General features: G+C 39.3%; 1 protein-coding gene across 1 annotated transcript in view; it reads left to right on the top strand.

Moving 5' to 3' along the window:
• ubxn4 (UBX domain protein 4) overlaps window positions 1–22,942 on the top strand; it is a 69,471-nt gene that overhangs the window by 2,653 nt on the left and 43,876 nt on the right. The window contains exons 4-7 of the mRNA XM_063497146.1: window positions 1,012–1,130; window positions 1,993–2,146; window positions 2,561–2,639; window positions 3,272–3,326. Of these exons, the coding sequence (XP_063353216.1) occupies window positions 1,012–1,130; window positions 1,993–2,146; window positions 2,561–2,639; window positions 3,272–3,326 (407 nt within the window). The remainder of the gene's footprint in view (window positions 1–1,011; window positions 1,131–1,992; window positions 2,147–2,560; window positions 2,640–3,271; window positions 3,327–22,942) is intronic.

The raw sequence follows: 22,942 nt of genomic DNA, 5'->3' as shown, positions 1-22,942 counted from the left end.
CAACTTTAAAAAAATTACACAGAAGTCTGACTTCATAGAAGCAAAATCTAAGGAAATGAAGGCAGGCTTGAGACGCTTGCAAAGTACTGTAAATTGAGACAACAGATGCTGATGTTAGCCCATATTTCTTAGCTTGAAACTGAGGTCACGGTACATGTGGCCTCTGTTTAGATTTGTGTTCTGATATTTTTCTTAACCTTTAACTCTTAGCATTGTTATACATATACTGTTATTTCTAAGTTCTCTTAAATAAATAAATGAATAATAGCAACCAAGTAGTAACATAAATACTGAAACAAACAAGAAAAGAAGGTAAAATGTTTCCTCCAAACAAAAGTTATAAATTTTAAACATGCAAATCAGTCCGTGCATGATTTCATTGCTCCGCCCATCAAAAAGTCAACTGCGCAAATATATCACCTGCCGTCATTTATTGGACTGATGAATGTCGATTGGAAAAATGTTACATATCGCCCAACCTTAAGTGTTGTATTAATAAACTCACTTACTTTACTCACTTACATCAGTAGCTTAAACAATTGAAGTGTTAATGACGTTTGTAATATGAACTGAGATGGTAAGGGTTAAAGGGTGCTGTGTGTGAAAGCCTTCAAAGAAAATAATGAGAGTAATGATGAGAACCTGCTACCATCTGCTTGTAACTAATGACTGGAATAAATAACGTTGGGTTTGAGTGAGTGAGCACATTTTTTTGCAGTTCTTAATGTCAGTTATCATATTGTCATTTTTAGAAGGAAATGCAGTAAAGATTGTGCACATTCATGCTACCCTCACAAAGTCTCGTAGGTCAGCAGGCGGACTCAAATGTTTGGCGTTGTTTTGGTGTATTGTGTTTATTGGCAACCCTTTCTGCTCTGTATGCTTGTGGACTAGAATTGTAGAAATGAAACCCTTTTAATGTAAATGATGTGTGCTATTTAAAGACTCAGTCAGTTCACATCACTCATGTGAGTTGCTTGAAACTTGGGCCTTAACAAAACCACCCTTAAGATCCAGTGGTGTGCATACCATCGAGCTTCTTCATTGGAGAGAACGGGATTCCTTTGGAGGTCATCGCTGGAAGTGTGTCTGCTGAAGAACTGATAAAGAGAATCAACAGAGTTGATCAGGTACTGATGCAATGTGTGAATTATGTACAGTTACTTTTACAGCTACGGCCAACCCTACTGTTAATTATTTTGTGAAATAACTGTCCCTGGAGTCGTGATTTTATTTTGCAGCTCAGCAGTGTGATGTTTGTGTGCGTCTGTGTGCACAGGACAAATTATTTTAAATGAAGATGGCAGCAGAAATCAACCATACTTTGTCAGTACTTGGTATCCCTTTGGTAGAGAGATTGTGTCAGAGATCCTTTAAAGACTCACACTCTGGCCTTTGTAATGAGGTGACAGGTCATTTTTGTTTGCAGCTTTATTTGCACAGTCATGCTGCACACTGTATCAGTGCAACATTATGTTGATGTTACTTAAACCTTGCTGGTTTTGCAGTGAAATTGAGGTTCTTTTATCTGCTCATGACGTTAAAGTTGTGAGGTTGAGCACATATGATTTTATTGCCCTTCCATTAGTGAGTTTCACAATATACAGTGCTCATCAAATGTATTAGACCACCACCCAATGTTACACATGAATTATACTTCTGTGTCAGATCTACGTCGTAATTTACACCACAAGGAGAGCCCCACCAGACGCCGCAGCCTTGTACATAACCTGGCGTGTACCTCCTGAGAAATGTAACTACATGTAGTGTTGACAGATGGCACAAAGACTTGAAAGGTTGTGCTGTAGGGATACCAGTTACTATGTAAGCTGGGACATAAATTTCCTGAAGAATGCCACAGCTGCTCTAAATGATCAGTGTTGGTAAAAACCAAATACATTTAATGTTTCTTGGTTAATCCACCAGTGTACACGAGATATTTAATTCAAATTCTTTTTTTACATAATGATTTTTCTCCCTGCTTTCTGGTAGATGCACACTCAGGAGAGTGGAAGTGGGACAGTGTCATCAGAGGCAGATGATCCTGTAGCGACCGGCTCAGCCACAGAACCTGCCTCAGCTTCAGCAGTGCCTCTATCGTCTACAGTAACCACAGAGCCTGTAGCAGCACCAGAAGCGGCAAGAGGTGATTGAGCCTGCGCCACATACTTTTCCTCTTAGTGGAGGAAATTTTAAACCCAGTGCACCAAAGTTTAGAAATATGCTGTTTGACCACCTGAGAGTTTATTGTGTTTAAAAAAACAAAACATGTCATAAAAATAAGTCCACCATAGATTTGGGGATCATGTGTGATCACTGTTCAGATAGCAGTCCCTGCTGTTAATGAAGCTATACAGCAGACAATCGTTGTTAACTGAAGATCTGAAACGGTCACTTGTTCTGACCACTAGCTGTGGAGATTTTGGTCCATTTCCATTTTTTGATGGATCAGGAATTTAACGAGGTTGTGTGGATGTAGGTAAAAGATTATGCTCAGACTGTGTTCATGCTGGCAAGGTCTTAACTCGGTGCTTTTCTTCTCTGTTCCTGTTCTACATAGTGTCTCTCTCAAGTCCAGAGAATGCATCTTTAGATCATCCGACTCAGGGTGAAGAAAACTTGGATGCTAAGGTGGAACGGTGGGTACACAAATGCATGTCAGGCTGAGTGTGATCTAAACAGAGGATGTGCTTTGTGCTAAATTGTAAGTCAAATGGCAACTTTTACAGCAGAATAACAATCAAGTCTAATGTTTCACTGCAGTATCATTAAAAAATGTGAGCATAGCTTTGTGAAGCTGTGCTTTGATCTTTGTGTTTGTAAGCTTAACTTCTGAGACTGCTGCTTTTTTGACCCCTCAGCTATGAAAGGCTCATATTGTCAAAACCCTACTGGGCGGGTGGGCAACATGGACAGTTTGGAAATACGATAACTCGAGAACGAGGCAACATGTGATTTTTAAACTGATAGCAAAGGTGGAGCTACTAAAAATCTCAGATGAGTTTGCCTTCCAGTGACCTTAACCTCAAAGTCAGGTCGACTTTTCTGTAAATGTATTAAAAGGTGTGGAGTGATGGATGTCAGCCAAACCTTCTGTGCCATAGCTCGATTAGAGCATTACACGTAACCAGCAAAGAACAACAAAGACTCAGACTGCCAACTTTAATCATAATTAATTTTGGCATTTCGGGACTGGGTTACGATTGACATGAGCCTGGAAAGATAAAATACCAGCTCGATGTGTGATTGGATCATTTTCTTACTTTGTCAGATTGACCAAGAAGCTGGAGGAGAGACGAGAGCAAAGAAAAAAAGGAGAAGAAGAGGTAAAACATTTTGAACACTGAAAACTGTTTAACCAGAAAGAGCCCAGTGTTTTTAGGCCCTGGTTTTTTGCAATGATGCTTACATAAAGTGATACGTGTAATATCAGAGAAACATAACAAATCCGATGCCTGGCCATAGCATAGCCCATTTATCTTTGTTTACGCTAAGGGAATAGTCAGACCACGCTTGAAGATTTTCACCATGTGATCCACTGAGGCATCTACAACAGCAGTGTTGTTTTAACAGCTTTGAGTTCATTACCTTTGAGCTGAGGTCACACGAGGGCAAAGTGGGCTCTTCTGTGAAGGTGGCGTGGTGTTTTGATGCGCTCTGTTTATTCGTAAACTCTGCTTTGCATTCAACCAGAACTTCTTACACCAGAGATAAGCTCATTAACATAAGGGCTGCAACCCATTAAGACTTATTTCTATCATTCATCACCTCAACTGCCAACATTTGGACCGTTCTTATTCACAACGTGAGACACCGTAGGAGAGGAAAGCCAGACAGTGTGCTTGTGCGTCTCCTTTCTCTCCAGTGTGTCCTCACAATAAAACAGATGAACTCCAGCGATTGAGAGGGAAAAACAGAGACCCCTCTTTATCGGCTGTTTTGTGGAAATGTAGCTGTGTGGATCAATATTGGGCTCTGCGATGCAGCTGGCAGGATTCCACTTCTTCAGAGCAGATTGGCACACGGAGATCTGCAGCAAGACAAAAGCTGGAGGAATCTGTGTTTATATCAGCAGTGGTTGGTTTAACGATGTGACTGTTTAATAACATTGCTATCCTTACCTAGAAACTTTTTCATCCACTGCAAACCTTTTTCCCCTTTTTGAGTATACTTCAATTATTCTGCTCAGCGTGTATATTCCTCCAAAGGCCAGCGTACAGGAGGCCCAGTGTGTGGAGTGAACAAACCCAGAATCCTCAGGTATTGTTCTTGGTGATTTTAACAAAGCAAACCTCGGACAGGAACTCCCCAAATACAGACAAGTTATTAAATGTCTGACCAGAGAAGACAACATTTTGTTACGTCATAGTAAACAATCCCTACTACTCTGTGAGGACAGCTGTATACCATCATGCACCAGGGTGAGTTATAATGACAAGTCCTGGTTCACAGCTAAGGAGGCCAAAGCTAGAAAAGAGGGAAGTGTTTCAGAGTTGAGATGGCGACTGTTTCAAGTCATCAAAGTAAAGGTTTAGAAAGGCAGTATGAGAGGCTACACAGACAGAAGAAAATACAGCGGCCATCAGCTTATGACTCTCCTTCTGTCTGGAAAGGGCTCAGGAATTTAACCAATTACAAGCCTAATGCCACCCACTCCACCAACAGATCACAGCTCACCAACAACCTGAACAGCTTTTTCTGTCACTCTGACAAACAACGAAAGAGTTACCTGCCCACCCCCGACTCCAATACAGGAAATGGATTACTGATTACTAGGGGCAAGAATCTGGCGATGTGATATGTATCACAGTACAGGGGAGACGATACGATATATTGCGATACTAAAAACCAGACTATATTTGTGATTTTTAAGACTGAATTTAATTGTAGGAACTAACAATAAACAGTCCAAGCTGTTAAATGCTTAACATAAGCCATCTCAACCAAAATAAAGGGCTACATTTCACTAGAGGAAACAAAAACACTTGCTCTTTAAGTTCAAAATAAATGGAGAAATTAACATCTGCCTAATCAGAAGTCATTTCAAATAAATAAAAAAGGCAGTCACTGTAGTGTTACGTTCCCCTAAAAGGGTCCAGGCGATGAGAGAAAGTAACAAAAAGTGTCCGGGTCGGAAAAAGGAGACAGAGAAGCAAAATGGTTAAATTAAAGAGTTTTATTAAAGGTTGTATTAATAACTCAACTAACAGAGACTGACAAGCCACTATCACCATTTAAAGAAACAAAACAAAACTCAAGCGTTGGTCAGTAAACTGAAAAGTAAGTCAGAAAAGGGTTAGTAACCAAGCACACTCCTCTCCACCAAGCAGGACCAAACAACCAGCTGCAACCACTCACATGGCACTCTGGCACCGGAGATCACCTTTCTCTGGGCTTAAATACCTTTTCTTGCTGATGGAAGGCAGCTGTACAAAAGAAAAAGGTGGCACCTAAGGCAGGAGAGCTGGTAGGACACGCCCACACAGGCAACTTCAGGAGGAGGCCCTGCTAGGGCCGTAACAGTAGCAAGACAAACACAACTACTTTAATCAAATATCAACTCTTTTGAATAACATGAAAAACTAGAAAGTGCATTTTCTGAAGAAACTGCAGTGTGAATGCTTGAATCTGAATGTATGCACTGAAATGAAATAATTACTGAATATTAAGCTAAAGATGCTGAATTAGCTGGAAAATACATAATTTTTAACCTGAAACAAAAGTGCAGAACTTTTGAAAGCTAATTTTCATACAGAAGAAGTTGGAAAATAGCTGAACATGTTTAAAATGTAAATTAGAAAAAGATCAGTAATGACAAAAGAAAAAAATTTAGAAAATTTAGAGTCAGAAAACCTCTGAATGAATAACAAAAGTTCATATTCTTCTAATCACTTAAAGAGTGGAATTATGTATTATAAATCTCTAATTCATAAAAAAAATAATAAAAATAAATGTAAAAACAAATTTGTTGAATTGAGCTGAACAGATGAACAAACATTCTGGAGAAAATACAAACTTTAATATACAGCATAATGTTTTTCAGACATATACACATGTGTATATCATGTTTAATGGCATTACATACATCAATTTGTTTTGTATGTCATAGAAAATAACATAAAAATCTTAAGTCATATTTTACAGCTTCTTTCTGAAAAGGCCTTAAAATAGTTCAACAAATGTTTTTTTTTTTTTTCAAAATAGAATAACAATTATTTTAAAAAGAGACGTTTGCAATGTTTTAAGGTGTTAATAATCTGATTCTGTCATGTGTCTGTTCAACTTTAGTTTTTGGCACAGACTCCATTCTTAAAGAACAAATTACAAAATAATAAACAAATAAAATTGAAATTAAAGTAGCTTTTTTTTGTTATACACTTCACAGTAGAATAAATAAAAATATCTAAATTAAATAACTAAATGAAAATAATAAGCAACATATGAAATACATGAAAATTCAACTTTTAAAACCACAATCCTGAACCTGTGTTGTCTTGTGTTGGTTTCTTAGAACATGGCTGAACAGCTGTTTCTATTGGTCTACTTAATCCACTGATCTGTCTACACATCTTTTTATTACTCATTCTTTTTTTATGTTTTAATGTAAACAGAGTCCACACAGTGGTAAAAGAGAACTGTATAGATATTTTTGAGTAAACTCAAATGAAAGCCTAAGGTGGGGACACAGTTTAACACATACAAATAATCAAATGAACACATTAGTCCTTTTTGTGAACATGGATAAAGAAGTATCATTAATTTACAGCATTGTTCAGCCATGCCACTAAATGCTTTTTAACACTGTGTTTTAACCTTTGTGTCTGTGGGCTCAGACACAAAGTCACAAATTTAGTTAGTCCCTGACTTTGAGTTGTGGTTATGACTAATTATTATACACAAGGCTTTATCTATCTGAACTCTAAGGACACAAATATGAATAAACCTATACTTACCAGCTGATACCCCACGTTACACACTAGGTGTGCCATGTGACCTGAAACTGTGGTACAAACCCATCATAATCATTCTGTTAACACTGTTTTTTAACACTGTTTGTGTTGCTGTTCAGCAGTTTAAAATATTTTAGATTGGATTACATGGAATGAATTTGAGTTCTCTTGGGGTTTTTTGTCTGTGTTTTGTTCTTAGCAGATTTTTTTTTACATAGTGTAGAATTTAAGTTACCACATTTCTGGTCATATGACATCCCGAGTGCCCAGTTAAAAAAATCCCCACAGCTAATTCAACATTAAAACAAAATAAAAATATGTTAAATAAATAAAGGTTTGCTCTGTGATGAAATATTAAATAAGCATACATTGTACAGAGCTCTAACAATGAAAATAATTCTTTAGCCTGTTGATCAGAGAGAGGCAGTCATTATGTCCTTTTAAAACCTGTAATCAAAGAGCACAATGTTTCTGTGAAACTATAAAGTCCCAGATGATCCTCATCATGTCCAGTGACTTCAGAGTGGATCCTCCCTGTCATCCGGCCAGTGTTTGATGTGTGGCAAGCAGCACAGAAGCAGGATAGCTGAGGACTTTAAAAGAAGAGCAGAAAACAGGAACATATGTAGTTGTAAATGTAAATATCAGTGATACTTGTCTTGTCAAAGGGAATAAAATAATGAAAATGTTAACTTACACACTCATTTAGGGAGGATCTTGACACTGCACAGAGGAGGCACAGTCAGTCTGACAATGATGGTGATCTCCAGGGGTGTTTTCCTGCAGCAACATTCCTGCCAACTGGCCATATGATCCAGAGTAGTTGTTTGTAATGAACAGAAAGGTGTATATGTTAGGTAGTGTGCACTTAGAGCTGGTCCTAAGAAACAAACACATCCTGTAATAAACTGAATACCTTTAGTAGTGCTGCTGCAAACGTAAAGCCCTTCTATCATGTGTGGTTTCAAAGAAGGTGTTTTGGAGGCTCAGTCACAGAAACTGTGCAGTCTGTTCAGTCCTGAGTGTCTCAGCTCTGAAGGGGATGGATCACAGAGGGAAACACCTGAGTACAGATATTAAAATACACTCAAAATAACACTCCTAATGTCAAGTGAAAACACAATTTAAACACTTTACAAAGAATTAATACATGTTTTCATGAAAATAATGTCATTAACCCTTTTTGTTGTGAGTAAATCTCACCGACTGCTTGTGGGACAAGCTAGAAGCAGGACTTATCACAGAATCTCTCCTGTGCTCCAGATGTGAAGTCTCATGCTCTGATCGTATGGCGATGAAGATGGTGATGATGAAGCCTCTCTGATCTGTGGCATTACAGTTTCTGGCTGCTATGTGCTTCACACTGTTGGATTTTACATGTGAAGCTTGGAGAAGACACAAGAGGACTGTGTCTCTCTTAACAAAAAAAAAAAAGAAACCTGACAACCTCCCCCCCCCACACACACACACATTCAACTCCCACCTACCCACTCCACTCAGCTCCCCAGCCTCACACCACCCAATGTCTATACAAATGTAGGGTATCCGCTGGTAACAAAAAGCAAGTGTAACATATGTAGTACATATGTAACACTGCTGAAAAATTTCTGGCCAGAAATGTGCAGTTATCAGCCAGTGCATTTATCATCCCAGACCCAGACCCACCCTGATAAATGCACTGGCTGAAACATGATAAAAGCTCATAAAAATGTATGTTTCATCGAAAGATTTGTCCAAATATATAATCATATACTTTTGAAAAACTTTAAAGATTATAACAAACTGAAATCAATAACATTTTTTGTAAATATTATTTCAAACTAGAGGCACAAATAAACTGGCTTAACTGTCATTATTGCTGTAATTAGGTTTTTCTTTTTCTTTTTGCTTTTTTTTTAAAAAAGCAACCGTTAGTCTGTGTTGTTCTCTCAGAAACAATGTTGAACATTAGGCTGTTGTGTGGGCAATCCTCTGGTCCACCCTCCCTCCCTCCCAACCACAGTGAGACTGGGGCAGCCTGGCAGGATGTTGAAGCCTGGCTGCACAGAGGATATGCCTACATTGTTTGTTTTAAACTGCTATATTTGATTTTTCTGACATTCATAGATTACTGATTTTTAGATTTTCTGTAATAAATAAAATTGTCATCTTTTACTGATATCATTACTTAATTCATTTAATTGTATTTTATGTAAAGAATTCAAACATTATACTGCAATGCAGGGCGTTTTTTCTTAAGTCAACTTTTAAATATCGCTCTACTTTCTCAAGTCATTCAAAAATATAGAAATTACTTACTGTAGTCAAAGATCTAGATCATGAATCATCACAGGACAATACACAGTATACAGGGTCATGGTAACTATGGTAGGTCTTCATGACTCCAGAATGGAGACATCGCTCTGGCTGAGAAATGAAAATGAGGTCAAGCAGTGTGTTCTTCTCTGTGGTAGGGGCAGTGATGACCTGTGCGTATCCCCTAGACTCAAACAGCTCCAGGATTGGTTTGTTTGCACTGGATAAAACATTCTCATTAAAATCACCACACACTATGATGGGATGACAGTCCATGATCTCTAATGAGTCTAATAGGCTTACCAGGTTTTTCAGGAATGGCCTCAGATTGTAGTCTGGAGGTCTGTATACAACTGCAATCAGTGCACTGACTGGTGCTTCAACCTTTAAAGCCAGAAATTCAAGGTCAGTTACATTATGGATGTACTGTTTTTCATGCACTTGAATGTCACTCTTCACATAAACAGCAACTCCACCACCACTTCTGTTTGCCATCTGGGGAAAGTTTGTGTAGGACAGGTGTCTGTTGCGTTTGAACAAACTATAATTTTCCAAGTGGAGACTCTCTGCGACAAAAGAGCCCCGCAGGTGTGTTTCTGTTAGGCACAAAACATCTGCTAGACACAATTCATGGTGACTCTTGATGTCATTAATGTGAGCTGGCAGTCCCTCTGTATTATGATGAACAATGGTGAAAACGTCTGACCTGCTCAGTGTTTGCCTCACGTGTAGAAGAGGCATCATGTCATCAAGGTTGGCTTGTCTCATGTTCTCAAGTGCTGCAGTGATTTCTGGGTTGGTGAATATTTTTTTCTCCTCCATATCAAGAAGATACAGTCCACTGAGAGACGTCACTCTACTGACAGCTACGTAGGCCATGCCGGGCTCAAAAATGCTCTTAAGAGAGACAACAGCTGATGTGGTTGTCATACCCTGTACCTTATGTATTGTACATGCAAAGGCCAGCTTCACTGGGAACTGTCTGCGTACCACTCCTTTCTGCTTTAGATTCTCCTCTGCTCTCTCAATGTACACCATGTTGTCAGCTGGTGTGCGGTTATTCTTTCCAGATGTCTCATTATCCATTTGAAGTCCAAGCTTGATGATGTGTTGGTCATTTTCAGAGTAAACTACTCTAAGTAATTTTCCAAAAGCTCCATTAACCAAACCATTTTGTATGTCAATGTTTCTGGTGAGCATGACACGAGCTCCTTCTGCAACTTTCAGTGTGTCTGGTAACTCGTTTTTACCTTCTTTGAATGGTCTTTCTTGTAGTGCCATTCTGCCAGTTCTAGGATCCTTTCTATAATCATCTGCATGGATGTCAATGATACGAGTATGGAGCAGAGCCAGTGTTGCAGAGTTGTGTGCATCCACTTCTTTGTTAGTTGCAAAAATGTGCAACGCATCAGTCGGACAAAGGGCTGGTTCAGTTATGGCCTGTGACAACAAATTTCTATCTGCTTCGCAAAGCACATCCAACTTTCCTTTCACACGGATTCTGTTCAGCATCTCAGCAAAGACAACATCATCTTTCTGACGCATAATCTCAGTCAGAGTGATCATCTGAAAATGCTCCCGCCACAGGTCGATCTCGGACGGGTCGTGCACACAGAGAGGTTTCGACTGTCGCACTGGGGGGTAGCTGATAGAAGTCTCCAACAGCAATGACTGACATGCCTCCAAAGGGTCTCCGAGTCCCTTTGATCTGTTTGAGTCTTGCATCTACATATGCAAAGAGATGTCTTGACACCATAGACACTTCGTCAATGATGATTATTTCAGCATTCAAAAGTTCTGATCTGACTTCATCCAGCTGATTGCCAAGTCCCTGAATGGGAGGTTTTAAGCTTCTAGGGAGCTTGAGTAGAGAATGCAGTGTTGTTCCAGAAATGTTAAATGCTGCAGTCCCAGTGAAAGCAGTTAACAGGACAGTGGGTTTTGATATGTCAGCATCGTCTGCATATCTGGGCACTTTGCTCAGTATCTTAGATGCTTCTGAGTAGATGCATTTGATAAGATGTGATTTTCCTGTTCCAGCACCACCATTAATATAAAAGAAAAACTGCTCTGGATTTAGAGCACAGACTCTTTTAATGCACCAGTCTCTAACTGCATAAAATATGCAGGCTTGCTTCTTATTCAGATTCTGAAACATCTGACGTAACAAAGTGGGATCAATAGCAGGGGGTTCCCTGATGGCTCTGACTTCTGTTGAAGCATCAGCCTGACGGCTGTAGTCGGGCACATCTTCCTGTTCATTTTCATTGTCTCGCTCTCTTTCTTGTTCAACAAGTGGCAACCTTACAAGATCTGATTCAGGTGCCAGATTACACCATTCGTCAGTCACACCTCTGTTCTGCTCATATTCCTCAACAGCGCTCTCGATCTCCTCACTGTTTTTCTCATATTTCTCTCTGTTTCTTTTGACAATGTGTTGCACGTACTGAAGATGGTCAGTACCTGGTAGCTGTACACAGCCAGCACCATAGAAAGCCTGATAGGTTGGCAACGATGGCGTTTTCAGTTCGTGGTCTGAACGATGAGGAAGGTACAGTTTAAGCAGTCTTCCGTAATATTGCTCTGGATGTTTTTCTTGTGAGCAGCGGTGAAATCTGATGATAGCAGGCTTATCGTTTTTGCGCCTTTGCACAAATCCTATCTCATTGAGAAGGGGCAAAACATCTTTACCTTTTGTCTGTTGGCCATACACAATCCTGCAAGTAGCAGCAAAGTCTGCCATGCACATCTCCTCATACTCTGGTGTTTCAGGTCTGGCTTTGTATTTGTCATTCAAAGATGTCATCCAAACATTGGAAGACTCAGGTGTTGTGTTGTCCAGAACTGACAGGGGACGACTCATTTTCACAGGATTATCATCAGTTGGTATGAATATTACAGCACGTGAACATTGCTTCATGTGAAGACCACATGCACGAGCAACACACTCCTGCGCACTGATCTCTCGCTTCTTTGAATATGCCTGCATGACGGCTCTCATTTCATCGCACTCATTTACACTGTCTTTATGGGAGCTCTCAATGACAGTTTTCAGGTACTCAGATAGCCCACCCTCTTTTTTTGATATATATTTCATTAAATAATTTGCAGCGCCGAAAGCATCTAGAACAAAGCTTATGTCGATATTACTGTTCCAGGCTTCAAGCAGATGTGGATTATAGCCGTTTATCCAAGAGTCTTTTGGATCACGCTTTAGTATGATCGTACTCCTTGTGTTCATTTTATTCAGGTATCTCTCATATTCTGCATGTGTCAACTTGCATCTAGCCAAGAGCTGCTCTAAACTCATGGAAGCAGTTTCAGGTTCATTCAGCAGCTGGTTCAGTGGTCTGAGCTTGTTCTTTGCTGTTTCTACTTCCAGTCCATCATCCTCACTGGGTCTTGTGATCATTGTCTCATTGCAGGGTGGTTTGGGAAAACCAAATCGGCACCCGGAGCTTAAACTCCTAAAGCAAGTCTTTGTGTGGTTCTTACTGTGTTTTTGCACTTCTGTTACTTTCTTGTACAGTTCAGGTTGTTTATGTGGATCAGGCAGCTGAGCTGTGATGTATTTGTTTATAAAATCAACAACAGTTTGTTCATCATCCTCCTCAAACACAGGAGCACCTTCTACCCACAGGAGGCAGTGTATGTGTGGGCTTCCTCTGTGCTGAAACTCAACTCTGTAAAAGTAGTCAATGACTTTGCCAAGTGGCTCTGCAGGAGATAACAGTAAATCTCTGAATAATGCTTCAACTCTCTTGTCAAACATGCGCATTGTTGTGACAGGATTGCTTCTCAGGATGTCACACTTTGCTGACCAGTCGAGTCCTTCAAAATTGACTTGTTCACCTTGCTGCCTTGTTATTGCCTCAATCACTTCAGGCCAGCGCATTTCAGCAGCTGAAAATGTGCAAAAGAACGTGGGAGTTCCCAACTGTCTGATCATGGCAAAAAGATCTCTTGTGGTTTTCTCCCAATAGGCTGGGGTTCCCCTCAGAGGCTGCATGAATCTCACTGCATCTTTATTTCGCACCAGTTTTTCCACCTCATGTTTATCTTGTAACATGCCTGAGGTTATTTTTCTCCCATCTCTGGTCAGGGGCTTTGCCTTTCTTAACTGTATCGTCATGCTGGAAGTAGCCAAGTGTATTTCAGTCACAAACTGTGCAAAGAACAAATAGTTTGTGTCTTTGGCAAAACGATCATCAATGCAGAAAAGTCTTGATTTGAAATACCCACTGGGGGATACTTTGATCAGCCTTCTTTCATCAAGTGTGTTTTGACCTGTAGGAAACTGCACAGGGAAGGCCATGGCCTCCAGTTTAGGTGTTTTGAAAAAACTTATTGGATTGTTTCTCTCTGCAGGAGCAACAGAGTAGATTCCTTCACTGAAACATAATATCTCCTCAGCCACATCAGGGGGCTGCAAACAGGACTCGAGTGCAAAACCACCATTAGTCAGTCCATCTGCTTGGTCTGAATCATCTCTCATCTGCTCATGTGATTGTTCACCATCACAGGGTAACATGTCAATATCCTGTTCATTTTTATTTTGTGCTTCACTCAGTGCATTTTTCTCACAGCTGTCAATTTCCATTAAAGCAGCCTCATCATAATCGTCCTCATTCATGTTTTCATCATCATCCTCCTCATCTTCATCAGGAAGTGTTGGATCACACAGCTCAGCATCATCTCTGATGCTCACATCCTTATACTGTGGATGAATCTGCTTGAGTTTATGCAGTGCTTGCACAAGTTTAGACCAGCTTACAGTCTGAAACAGCTGATGACCTTTGTAAGACAAGCGTCTCTTCAGTTTTACTCTCATCACCTGAGAATTAATTCTCAATCGAGGTAGTGCTTCAACAGTTTCCTGTACCTCTGATGGGACACAGACCACATTTCCTCTAATTGCTCTTTGTCTGCCTTTGGGAAGGGGAATGATCTTGGCAAATGGTATGCACTTGGCTATGAGATGTCTCTCCAGTATGTTGAGATCAGACAGTTCAGGTGGAATATCAGCAAGCTCCAGTTTGTTGGCAGCAGCAAGTGCTGGCATGGATCCATTTTTAAGATGATTGTGGCAGGTGTGACAAATCCACTCTCTCTTTCTCTCATCAGGCACATTGCACTGCTCATTTCTGCAGTTTTCATCACAAACATGAACAAACTTTCCTGTCAAACATGTTGCAACCACATGTGGGTTTTTGACATACTTTGACCTTGTGCAGGGTCGAACTTGGTTTGGAAATGAAGTCTTGAAACAGACAGTACATGGGTATGATGGTCCAGCTTTGATTTGTGATTTGAACACAGATATGGCCTCATTGATCACACTGTTGTCACTCTCTTGGGTTTGTCTGTTCACCCATCTGTATTTCCTTTTTATTTTCATTGCACAACTCATGTTGTGCATAATCCTAAATGCAAGATTACTTTGATACCTGTCTCGCATTAGTTGTTTCATCAGTTGTCTCTGTCTCTCTCTGAATTCTAAGTTTTCTCGATACCTTTTAGTGATGTAGCTTTTTTTCTCCTCTCTGAAATCAGTATTCTCACAGTAACGTCTTTTAATATATTGTTTTTGTTTTTGTCTAACTTTAGCATTCTCACAGTAGCGTCTTTTAACATACTGTTGTTGTTTCTTTCTAAATTCTGCATTCTCACAGTAACGTCTTTTAACATACTGTTGTTGTTTCTTTCTGAATTCTTCATTCTCACAGTAACGTCTTTTAACATACTGTTGTTGTTTCTTTCTGAATTCAGCATTCGCATGGTAACATCTTTTAATATACTGTTGTTTTTTCTGTCTAACTTCAGGATTGTTTTTATATGCCTCGCTTGTGCAAGATTTTTTCTTTTCTTTATAATCTTTATTTGAAGCATACTTTTGTCGTTCTTTCCTTTTTTGGTTTTCTTTTCTCTGATTTCTGGGTTTCTCTGATGCAATTAATCTTCTTTTCATTTTGTGCCTTTGTTGTTTATTAACTTTTTTCAGTTTTTGTAAAACTATATCAGAAAGATCACAGGCAGCAACATTTGATATTGCAGGATTTGATTGACATGAAAAAGAATCCCTTGATGGAAGTAAACTTAATTCACTGCATAGTTCTTCAGTTGGTATATTAGGAGGTTCATTCTGATGTTCATATGGTGTGAACTGAGTCATGTGGACTTCTTTTTGTTTCACCAGTGGTGTACAAATGGACATTTGACAAAAGATGTTCTCAGTCAGATCAGTGGTTGTGTTTCTCCTTGGAGTAGAGGAGTTTGCTTCATCAACATTTGTATCAGAGTGAGTAGATGCCACAGCAGTGGCAGCTGTTGGTCTGCAGACTGTGTCTGTGATAGTATCACTCAGGTTGACTGTGCTCATACTGTAGAACTGCACAGGCTTCAGCTCATAGTTACAAGAGGGTGATATCTCCATCATTTCATAAGAATCTTGGATCCTCTTAATCATGTCACTGAGGAGTGTGGATTTCAGCATCACTGCTGTACCACGATCACGTGACCATAGTGGTAGAGGAAGACCACTGTGTGTTCTGGAGTGTGGATCAAAGAAACCATATTTGCCTGATGTGGATCTGAACACTGCAATACACAATCCACTCATAATCAATAAGGCATACTGCACATCTGACAACAGGCAGCTCAGTCCTGCTTCTAAGCTGAGAAAGGTATCTACTGCTTCCTCTGGAGGTTCTTCAAATGTCCCATACCGGGAAGGCTGTGTCATGTCGACATGATACATAGACCTGCGAGCATCAACTTTGTCTGGCAGCTCATCGGTTGCCAAATGAATATTTTTAGGAAATCTTTTCTTGGCTTCTTTGTACATCACATCACCTTTATCCAAGACCAGATTAAGGTCAGTTGTAGTCATGTTTTCATTCTCATGAAGGAATGCAAGAAATGTGAGTGAGTTACATGTGCACTGCTTGTTTCTGGAGTCTCCATATTTAGGATGTGCCTGGCTGTGAGATGCACAGACATGTGTAACAGAGGGCTGGTTTTCAAGGTTCACTGTTTCTGCATGAGATGGTCCTGCCACATCACTGTGACAGCAACTTTTCACAACATCAGCATAACCCACCTGTGGGGTACTTGACACCTTATGTTGGTCTCTATGGTTTACCTGATGTTCATTAAATTCATGCTGTAGTCCACTCTTTACAGCATCAGCATAGGATACCTGTTGTACATGTGCAGGAACATGGTGACCTCCCTGTTTCACACCATCAGCATTGGTCTTTGCAGACACACTGTCTTCTGCAGAGCTCTGAAGAAAATCACACTCAGCTTGTTCACATGTTGGTACTTTGTGAAACTCATGGAACTTCTTCCAGCGTTGTTTTGCAGCTTGGGACTTTTTCTGCTTCCTTGGCATTTTTACACACCTGTGTTTCTCTTAGTCTTTAGAAAATATATTCAAAAAATAAGAGTGGCACACACCAGGAGATGTTTTCTTTCTCTTTATAGTTCAGTTTTTATTTCTCAAAAACAGTTGTCTTTGTTTGTTTGACAGTTTGTTCTTCAGTCGAGAGAATATTATGCACTCTCTTTATTGGCTTGGCACAATTTAGCAGCAAGCCCAGAATGAAAAACAGGTAGAGAGAAAATCTAGAAGAGAGAACAGGCAGAGCAGGAGAGACACGGCTTGGAAATCACAATAAAACCGTGAATTAGAGTTTTCTCTGTTCAGTTTGTTCTCAGGGTAGAGGCAATATATGCACTCTTTATTGCTTTAATGGCTTGGCGTTTTTCAGCAGCAAGCCAAGAATGAAAAACAGGTAGAGAGAAAATTTAGCAGAGAGAACAGGCAGAGCAGGAGAGACACGGCTTGGAAATCAAACCGCAGAGTTTTCTTTGTTTGTTCAGTTTGTTCAAAGGTTGAGGCAAAATATGCGCTCTTTGTTTCTTTAATGGCCCGGCACTTTCAGCAGCAAGCCAAGAGTGAAAAACAGGTAGAGAGAAAATTTAGCAGAGAGAACAGACAGAGCAGGAGAGACACGCCTTTGAAATCAAACCGCAATAAGATTCTTGGATTCTTCAATTCAATAATAAAATTTTTAAATAAAAATATAAATGAGTGAATCGTTAAATAATCACATGTAGTGTGACTACAAAAATGTACGAAAATAATATTTTTTCCCAATTGTTAAGCTGCACATATGTGTATTTATTATAAAATTGTGTTTAAAAGGTCTAGCACAAAGTTTGAACCCATCATTTTATAGCTTATATTAGTCAGATTATCTTTTTATTTTGGTCTATTTCTCTTGCAGTATGTGCCCACCTACCAGGCAAAGCACAGATGTCAGTCAGGTTCCTGAAAGTGTAAGACGAGAAATAATGTTAGCTGTCTGTACAGTATTATCAGACTATCAACAGAAATACAAAGCCCACACGACATGATACACTGAACTTATAGTCAGCAGGGTAATTATAGAGTAATATAGCACACCAGCTGACACAGCAGCCATTTTATAATTCAAACTGCTACTGTTAGACTGCTGCTAGCCTTAGCATTGCTGCTAGCGCTAGCATTGCTGCTAGCAGCTAGCATTGCTAACGCTAGCACTCTTACTGAGCCACAGTGGGAATAATAAAGCTCATTTGTTACTTTTGTCTCACTGACTGCCAATAACTATCACAGGAATATCACAGGAATACTCTTTTTGACAGTTAACAACCACTAAGGCTAGTGTTAGCACTAAGGCTAGTATTAGCATTGTTGCTAGCATTAGCATTGACACTAGCATTAGCACTGCTACTAACAGCAAAATGTCATAAACCTATATAAACAATAGTGAAGGTTATTCTTTTTTTTGCTTGAACTCTGAACTTTAAAAGGACTTGTTATGTGAGTTTAATTGTCAAACATGTACTTTTACCATCATAAAAATAAAACAGTGCAGTACTGAGTGTTTTGTACTTACCACAGTAGAGAGCAAAGCGGAATGACGACAGTTGGTCCCTTGATGGGTTAAAAACAAATGACGAGTTCAGGTGGTGCTTGGAAATTTGACCATCAGTTTGAACAGCAATAATGAGCATATACATGTTTGTGTGTTTGTCTGTGTGTGTGAGAGACATAGAGAGAAAGAGGGAAAAAAATACACTAGACTCATCAGTACAAATTGGTACTTTTTGTGTGAGTATAAGCGAATGAGTGACAAACAGAGAAAGAGGGCAACTGGCATTAAATGAGCAAATAAAAAGTATATCATCTTGAACTGTTTTGTGGGTTTTATTTTAAGACTACTTTAAGTGTGTTAGTGGGGGGATAAACTATACAGACTATAAACAGAGACATTAAATGAGATTAGATTAGTTAAAAGTTAAAATGTGGGAAAATCAACTACAGACAGGTAAATGCTGTGAGCTTTAATTATCCAGTCAGAAAAGATGATTTTAAAGTCATCAACTGACTCCAACTGCCCAGATCTGAAAACCCTCTGTGCAGAAGACAAGTCCATCATTAAACAATAAGCTTGAATTTAACAGGCCAATCACAATGGTCTTCTTAGTTGGCATATTAATCTGTTGCAAAACCCTGTCAAATTGGTCTTATTGTACCTATTGAAAAAGTTAATCTTACTACAACTGCTTAGATGCAACAGACATTTTTAGGTTTAATTTTGGCACAGTGAGAGACAGAGCTCTTAAGCAGGCAGGTGTGAGCCTGGTTGCTATAGTGACTGCACCCAATGGCTCCACACACAGGCACACAGACATGCACCTCACTTGTGCTGCTTAAAATGAACAGAAACGTCAGCTCCAAACAAATCGTTCCCAAATGAAAAGTAAAAGTCGCATTGACAAAATTCTTTCACCGTGAGCGGCAGCAGTGTCCAGTCTACTGAATTCTCAGTTTTCATAACTGTGGAGTTTATTATATTGACGTGGTGACAGTGGAAAGACAGCCTGTACTTCTGATTTTCAAACGAACTTTCTGAGCCATTTTAACATTAGAGTCTATGGAAGAGTTGGAAGGAGGAGGCTGTGCATTGGTGACATTTATGAAAGAACCATAACACCTAGTACAATAATAAACACATTGGATGAAAGAGGACAGCGATGGCTACGTTTTGAGGGTAAAATCATACCGGTAGAGCAAACGCTGCGGACACAGCAGCAGTTTTAAGAAAAGATTTTAAGATTAATTTCCCCCCTCCTCTCACTCTACCAGTTGAGCTGTCTCACTCTAGCGCCAACATTCCGTCCCATACACACCCATTATAAACTCTGAAACGGGTGAAAAAACATCATGAAACTTAAACTGGAACTGAAGAAAAAGTATAATAGATATTGAAAAGATAAATACAAGTTGAATAGTTGAATGTCTTGTCTTCGTTTTAAAGTTTGAATGGAGGCTCTACGTCAATGTATGTGGAAGTAGATACAGTTTAAAGAGGAGTAAGTTTAATGAGAATTTGAAGGGTCTCTCCATTGAAATACATGGGAAATTTTTGTTGAATAATTTTAAAAATATAAATGTTAAAAATGAGAAAAATAGAAGCAGTCATGTCCAAAAGAAGAGGAATCTAACAGTGTTTGAATGGTTTTGAAGGAGATAGAGTACAAAAAACGTTCGGAATCTATAATAACTAGAAAAATTTGCATTTCCTGCGAAAATGCAGTGTGGATGCTTTAAAGCTGAAGCTGTCTGCTGAAACTAGCAGAAAAAGCTGAAAAGTTGCAAAAATTGTAAAAACTTTGCAGAAGCAAAGGAACTTTGTTAAAATGTAAGAACTTAGCAGAACTGCAATATCTTAAAGGAAACATAATACTTGGCAGAAATACAATAGCATAGCACAACTTAGCAGAAATATTGTAACTTACCAGAAACACGATAACTTCTCAAAAATACAAGAATTTAGGAAAAATAGTATAAGATAACAGAAAGAATATATTTAGCCAAACATTCTTAAACATTACAGAAATACTATGATTTAGAAAAACAGTACAACATAGCAGAAATGCTGTGATTTACCAGAGACACTGTAATATACTATGAATATTGTAATTTTATATAAATACTATGTTTTAGCAAAAATACTCCAGTTTAGCACAAATATTATAATATAGCAGAAACACTATTCTATAGCAGAAATGCTATATTTAGAAAGAAAAATATAATATAGTAGAAATACTATGATTTAGCAGAAATCCTACAATATAGCTTAATAACAATGATTTAGAACAGATAATATGATTGAGCAGAATAGTAATAACTTAAGTGAAAATATTGGAAAGGTAAAATGATAAGCTGAATAAAAAGGAACATGGTTAAGTTCGCCCAAAACTAATTTTTGTTCACCTGTGAAAAAATAAAATAAAAATACATTTAGAAAAAAAAAATAAGAACAGCCAACAGATACACAAAATCAAATATGGATACACAAATCACCAAATACACAGAAAATCAAATATGGATACACAAATGTACAGAGAGAGACAAACACACAGGGTCTATGCCAGTCAACCAGTCTGAATATATTATATTTTTATCCACCAATGAGATGCTGCCCTAAAAAAGGTCTTTGTGTGTGTCTTTTTTTCTCTCTTTCTCTCTCTCTCTCTCACACGCACACGCACACACACACACACACACAACAGCAGCAGCAGCAGCAGCAAGTGAACAGGGGCTGTTAACAGCATGTTTCTAGGTCAGTAAAACAGCTGTGAGCTTCTCAATTTGAATCCACCAATCAGAGAGGCTGTGTGCTTTTTCCCGCCAAAACTGGTGCACCAAGTGCAGGCTTTTACACATGCAGCACAGAGAGAGACAGGATTTTTGCAGTGTATTTCTCATAGTGAGGACTCCCCTCAAACAAACAGCCATAAATTCCTAACCGTAGGGGCTAAAACAGTCATTCTTAGACCGTTTTGTTCAGAAGACATGGGGGAATCTTGAAATGTTGACCACTTAAAATACAAATATGAAATATTAAAGATATATGACATAGATGATTGGTTGGCTTAGAAGCCATGAATGCCCCAATATGCAAATTTGAATGTGCCAGGCCTCAGATATGATTGGCTGGCTGGGAAGCCATGAAGCCAACAATATCCAAATTTGAATGTGCAAGCCCTCAGATATGATTGGTTGTCTTAGAAGCCATATAAAAAGCAGTAAAACTGTATTATGATTTGGTAGAAAAACTATAATTAATCAAAAATACTATATTTGGCGGAAATACTATAATTAAGCAGAAATACTATATTAAGTACAAATCCTATAAAATGGCAGAAATAGTATGATTACTGAAATAAAAATAAATACTGAAAAGCAGCAGAAATGCTATGACTTAGCACAATAGTAATAACTTAAATAGAAAAATTGGAAAAGCAAAATGGACAGCTGAAAAAATCCTGAACATGCTAAGGGTCACTCAAATGTAATTGTGAAACGAAAAAAAATCAGCAAAAAAAAGTATAACAGTCACACAATCACAAATATGTACACATATGGAAACACACATGCACAGAGAGACACACACAGGATCAAATTCAGTCAACCAGTCTAAATATATTGAATTTAAATCATACAATAAGATGCTCCCATAAAAACTCTCTCTCGCCCTCTTTCTCTCTCTCTGTCTCACTCACACACACACACACACACACACACACACACACACACACACACACACACACGAAGAGAAAAGTACCGTATTTTCACGACCATAAGGCGCACTTTAAAGTCTTAGATATTCTTCAAAAAGTACGGCGCGCCCTATAGTGCAGTGCGCCCTGTGTGTTGTAATGAGGACGTAGTAGAGAACACCATGAGAACGCTAAAGGGTGAAGTGTGGGCGTTGACTGTAGCGGTATATACGATCGCACATACCTGTATAAAAGAACAGGTATGTGCGTTATATGCAGAACATCGTTGTTTTAACAACCCTGAAAATGGCAAAGAGACACGCTTATGAAGCACAGTTTAAACTGAAGGCCATCAGCTACGCGGGGGAACATGGAAATCGAGCAGCCGCGAGAGAATTTAAGATTAACGAATCGATGGTTCGCAAGTGGAGGAAGCTGAAAAACGAGCTGCAGCAGGTCAAGAAAACACAGCTGAGTTTCCGCGGACATAAGGCGAGGTGGCCCGAGTTGGAGGAAAGACTCGAGCGGTGGATCATCGAGCAAAGAACGAGCGGGAGAAGCGTTTCGACGGTCACCATTCGGCTAAAAGCAGTTTCACTAGCTGAAGAAATGAAAATTGAACATTTCCAAGGAGGCCCGTCTTGGTGCTTTTGTTTTATGAAACGGTGCCATTTTTCCATCCGGACCAGGACTACGGTAGCGCAGCAACTTCCAGCGGATTATAATGAAAAGCTGGCCATCTTCCGCTCCTACTGCAGCAAACACATCGGCGACAAAAACATCCAGCCCAGCCACATCACAAACATGGACGAGGTGCCGCTCACTTTCGACATCCCGGTGAGTCACACTGTGGAGAAGAAGGGGACCAGCACGGTAGCGATACGCACAACGGGGTATGAAAAGTCTTCTTTTACTGTTGTGCTAGTAAAGTGAAACTAAAACTAGTGAAACAAATGAACTGTTAGCTTGCTGTCATTCCGGGAGGCCTGACAAAGGAACTCCAACCGCTGGACATCGGTGTGAACCGCCCGTTCAAAGTAAGGCTGCGAGCGGCGTGGGAGCGATGGATGACCGATGGA

This window comes from Pelmatolapia mariae, linkage group LG16_19, assembly GCF_036321145.2.
Source record: "Pelmatolapia mariae isolate MD_Pm_ZW linkage group LG16_19, Pm_UMD_F_2, whole genome shotgun sequence".
In the NCBI taxonomy this organism is placed as follows: domain Eukaryota; kingdom Metazoa; phylum Chordata; class Actinopteri; order Cichliformes; family Cichlidae; genus Pelmatolapia; species Pelmatolapia mariae.
This window is presented reverse-complemented; position numbering and strand designations above follow the sequence as displayed.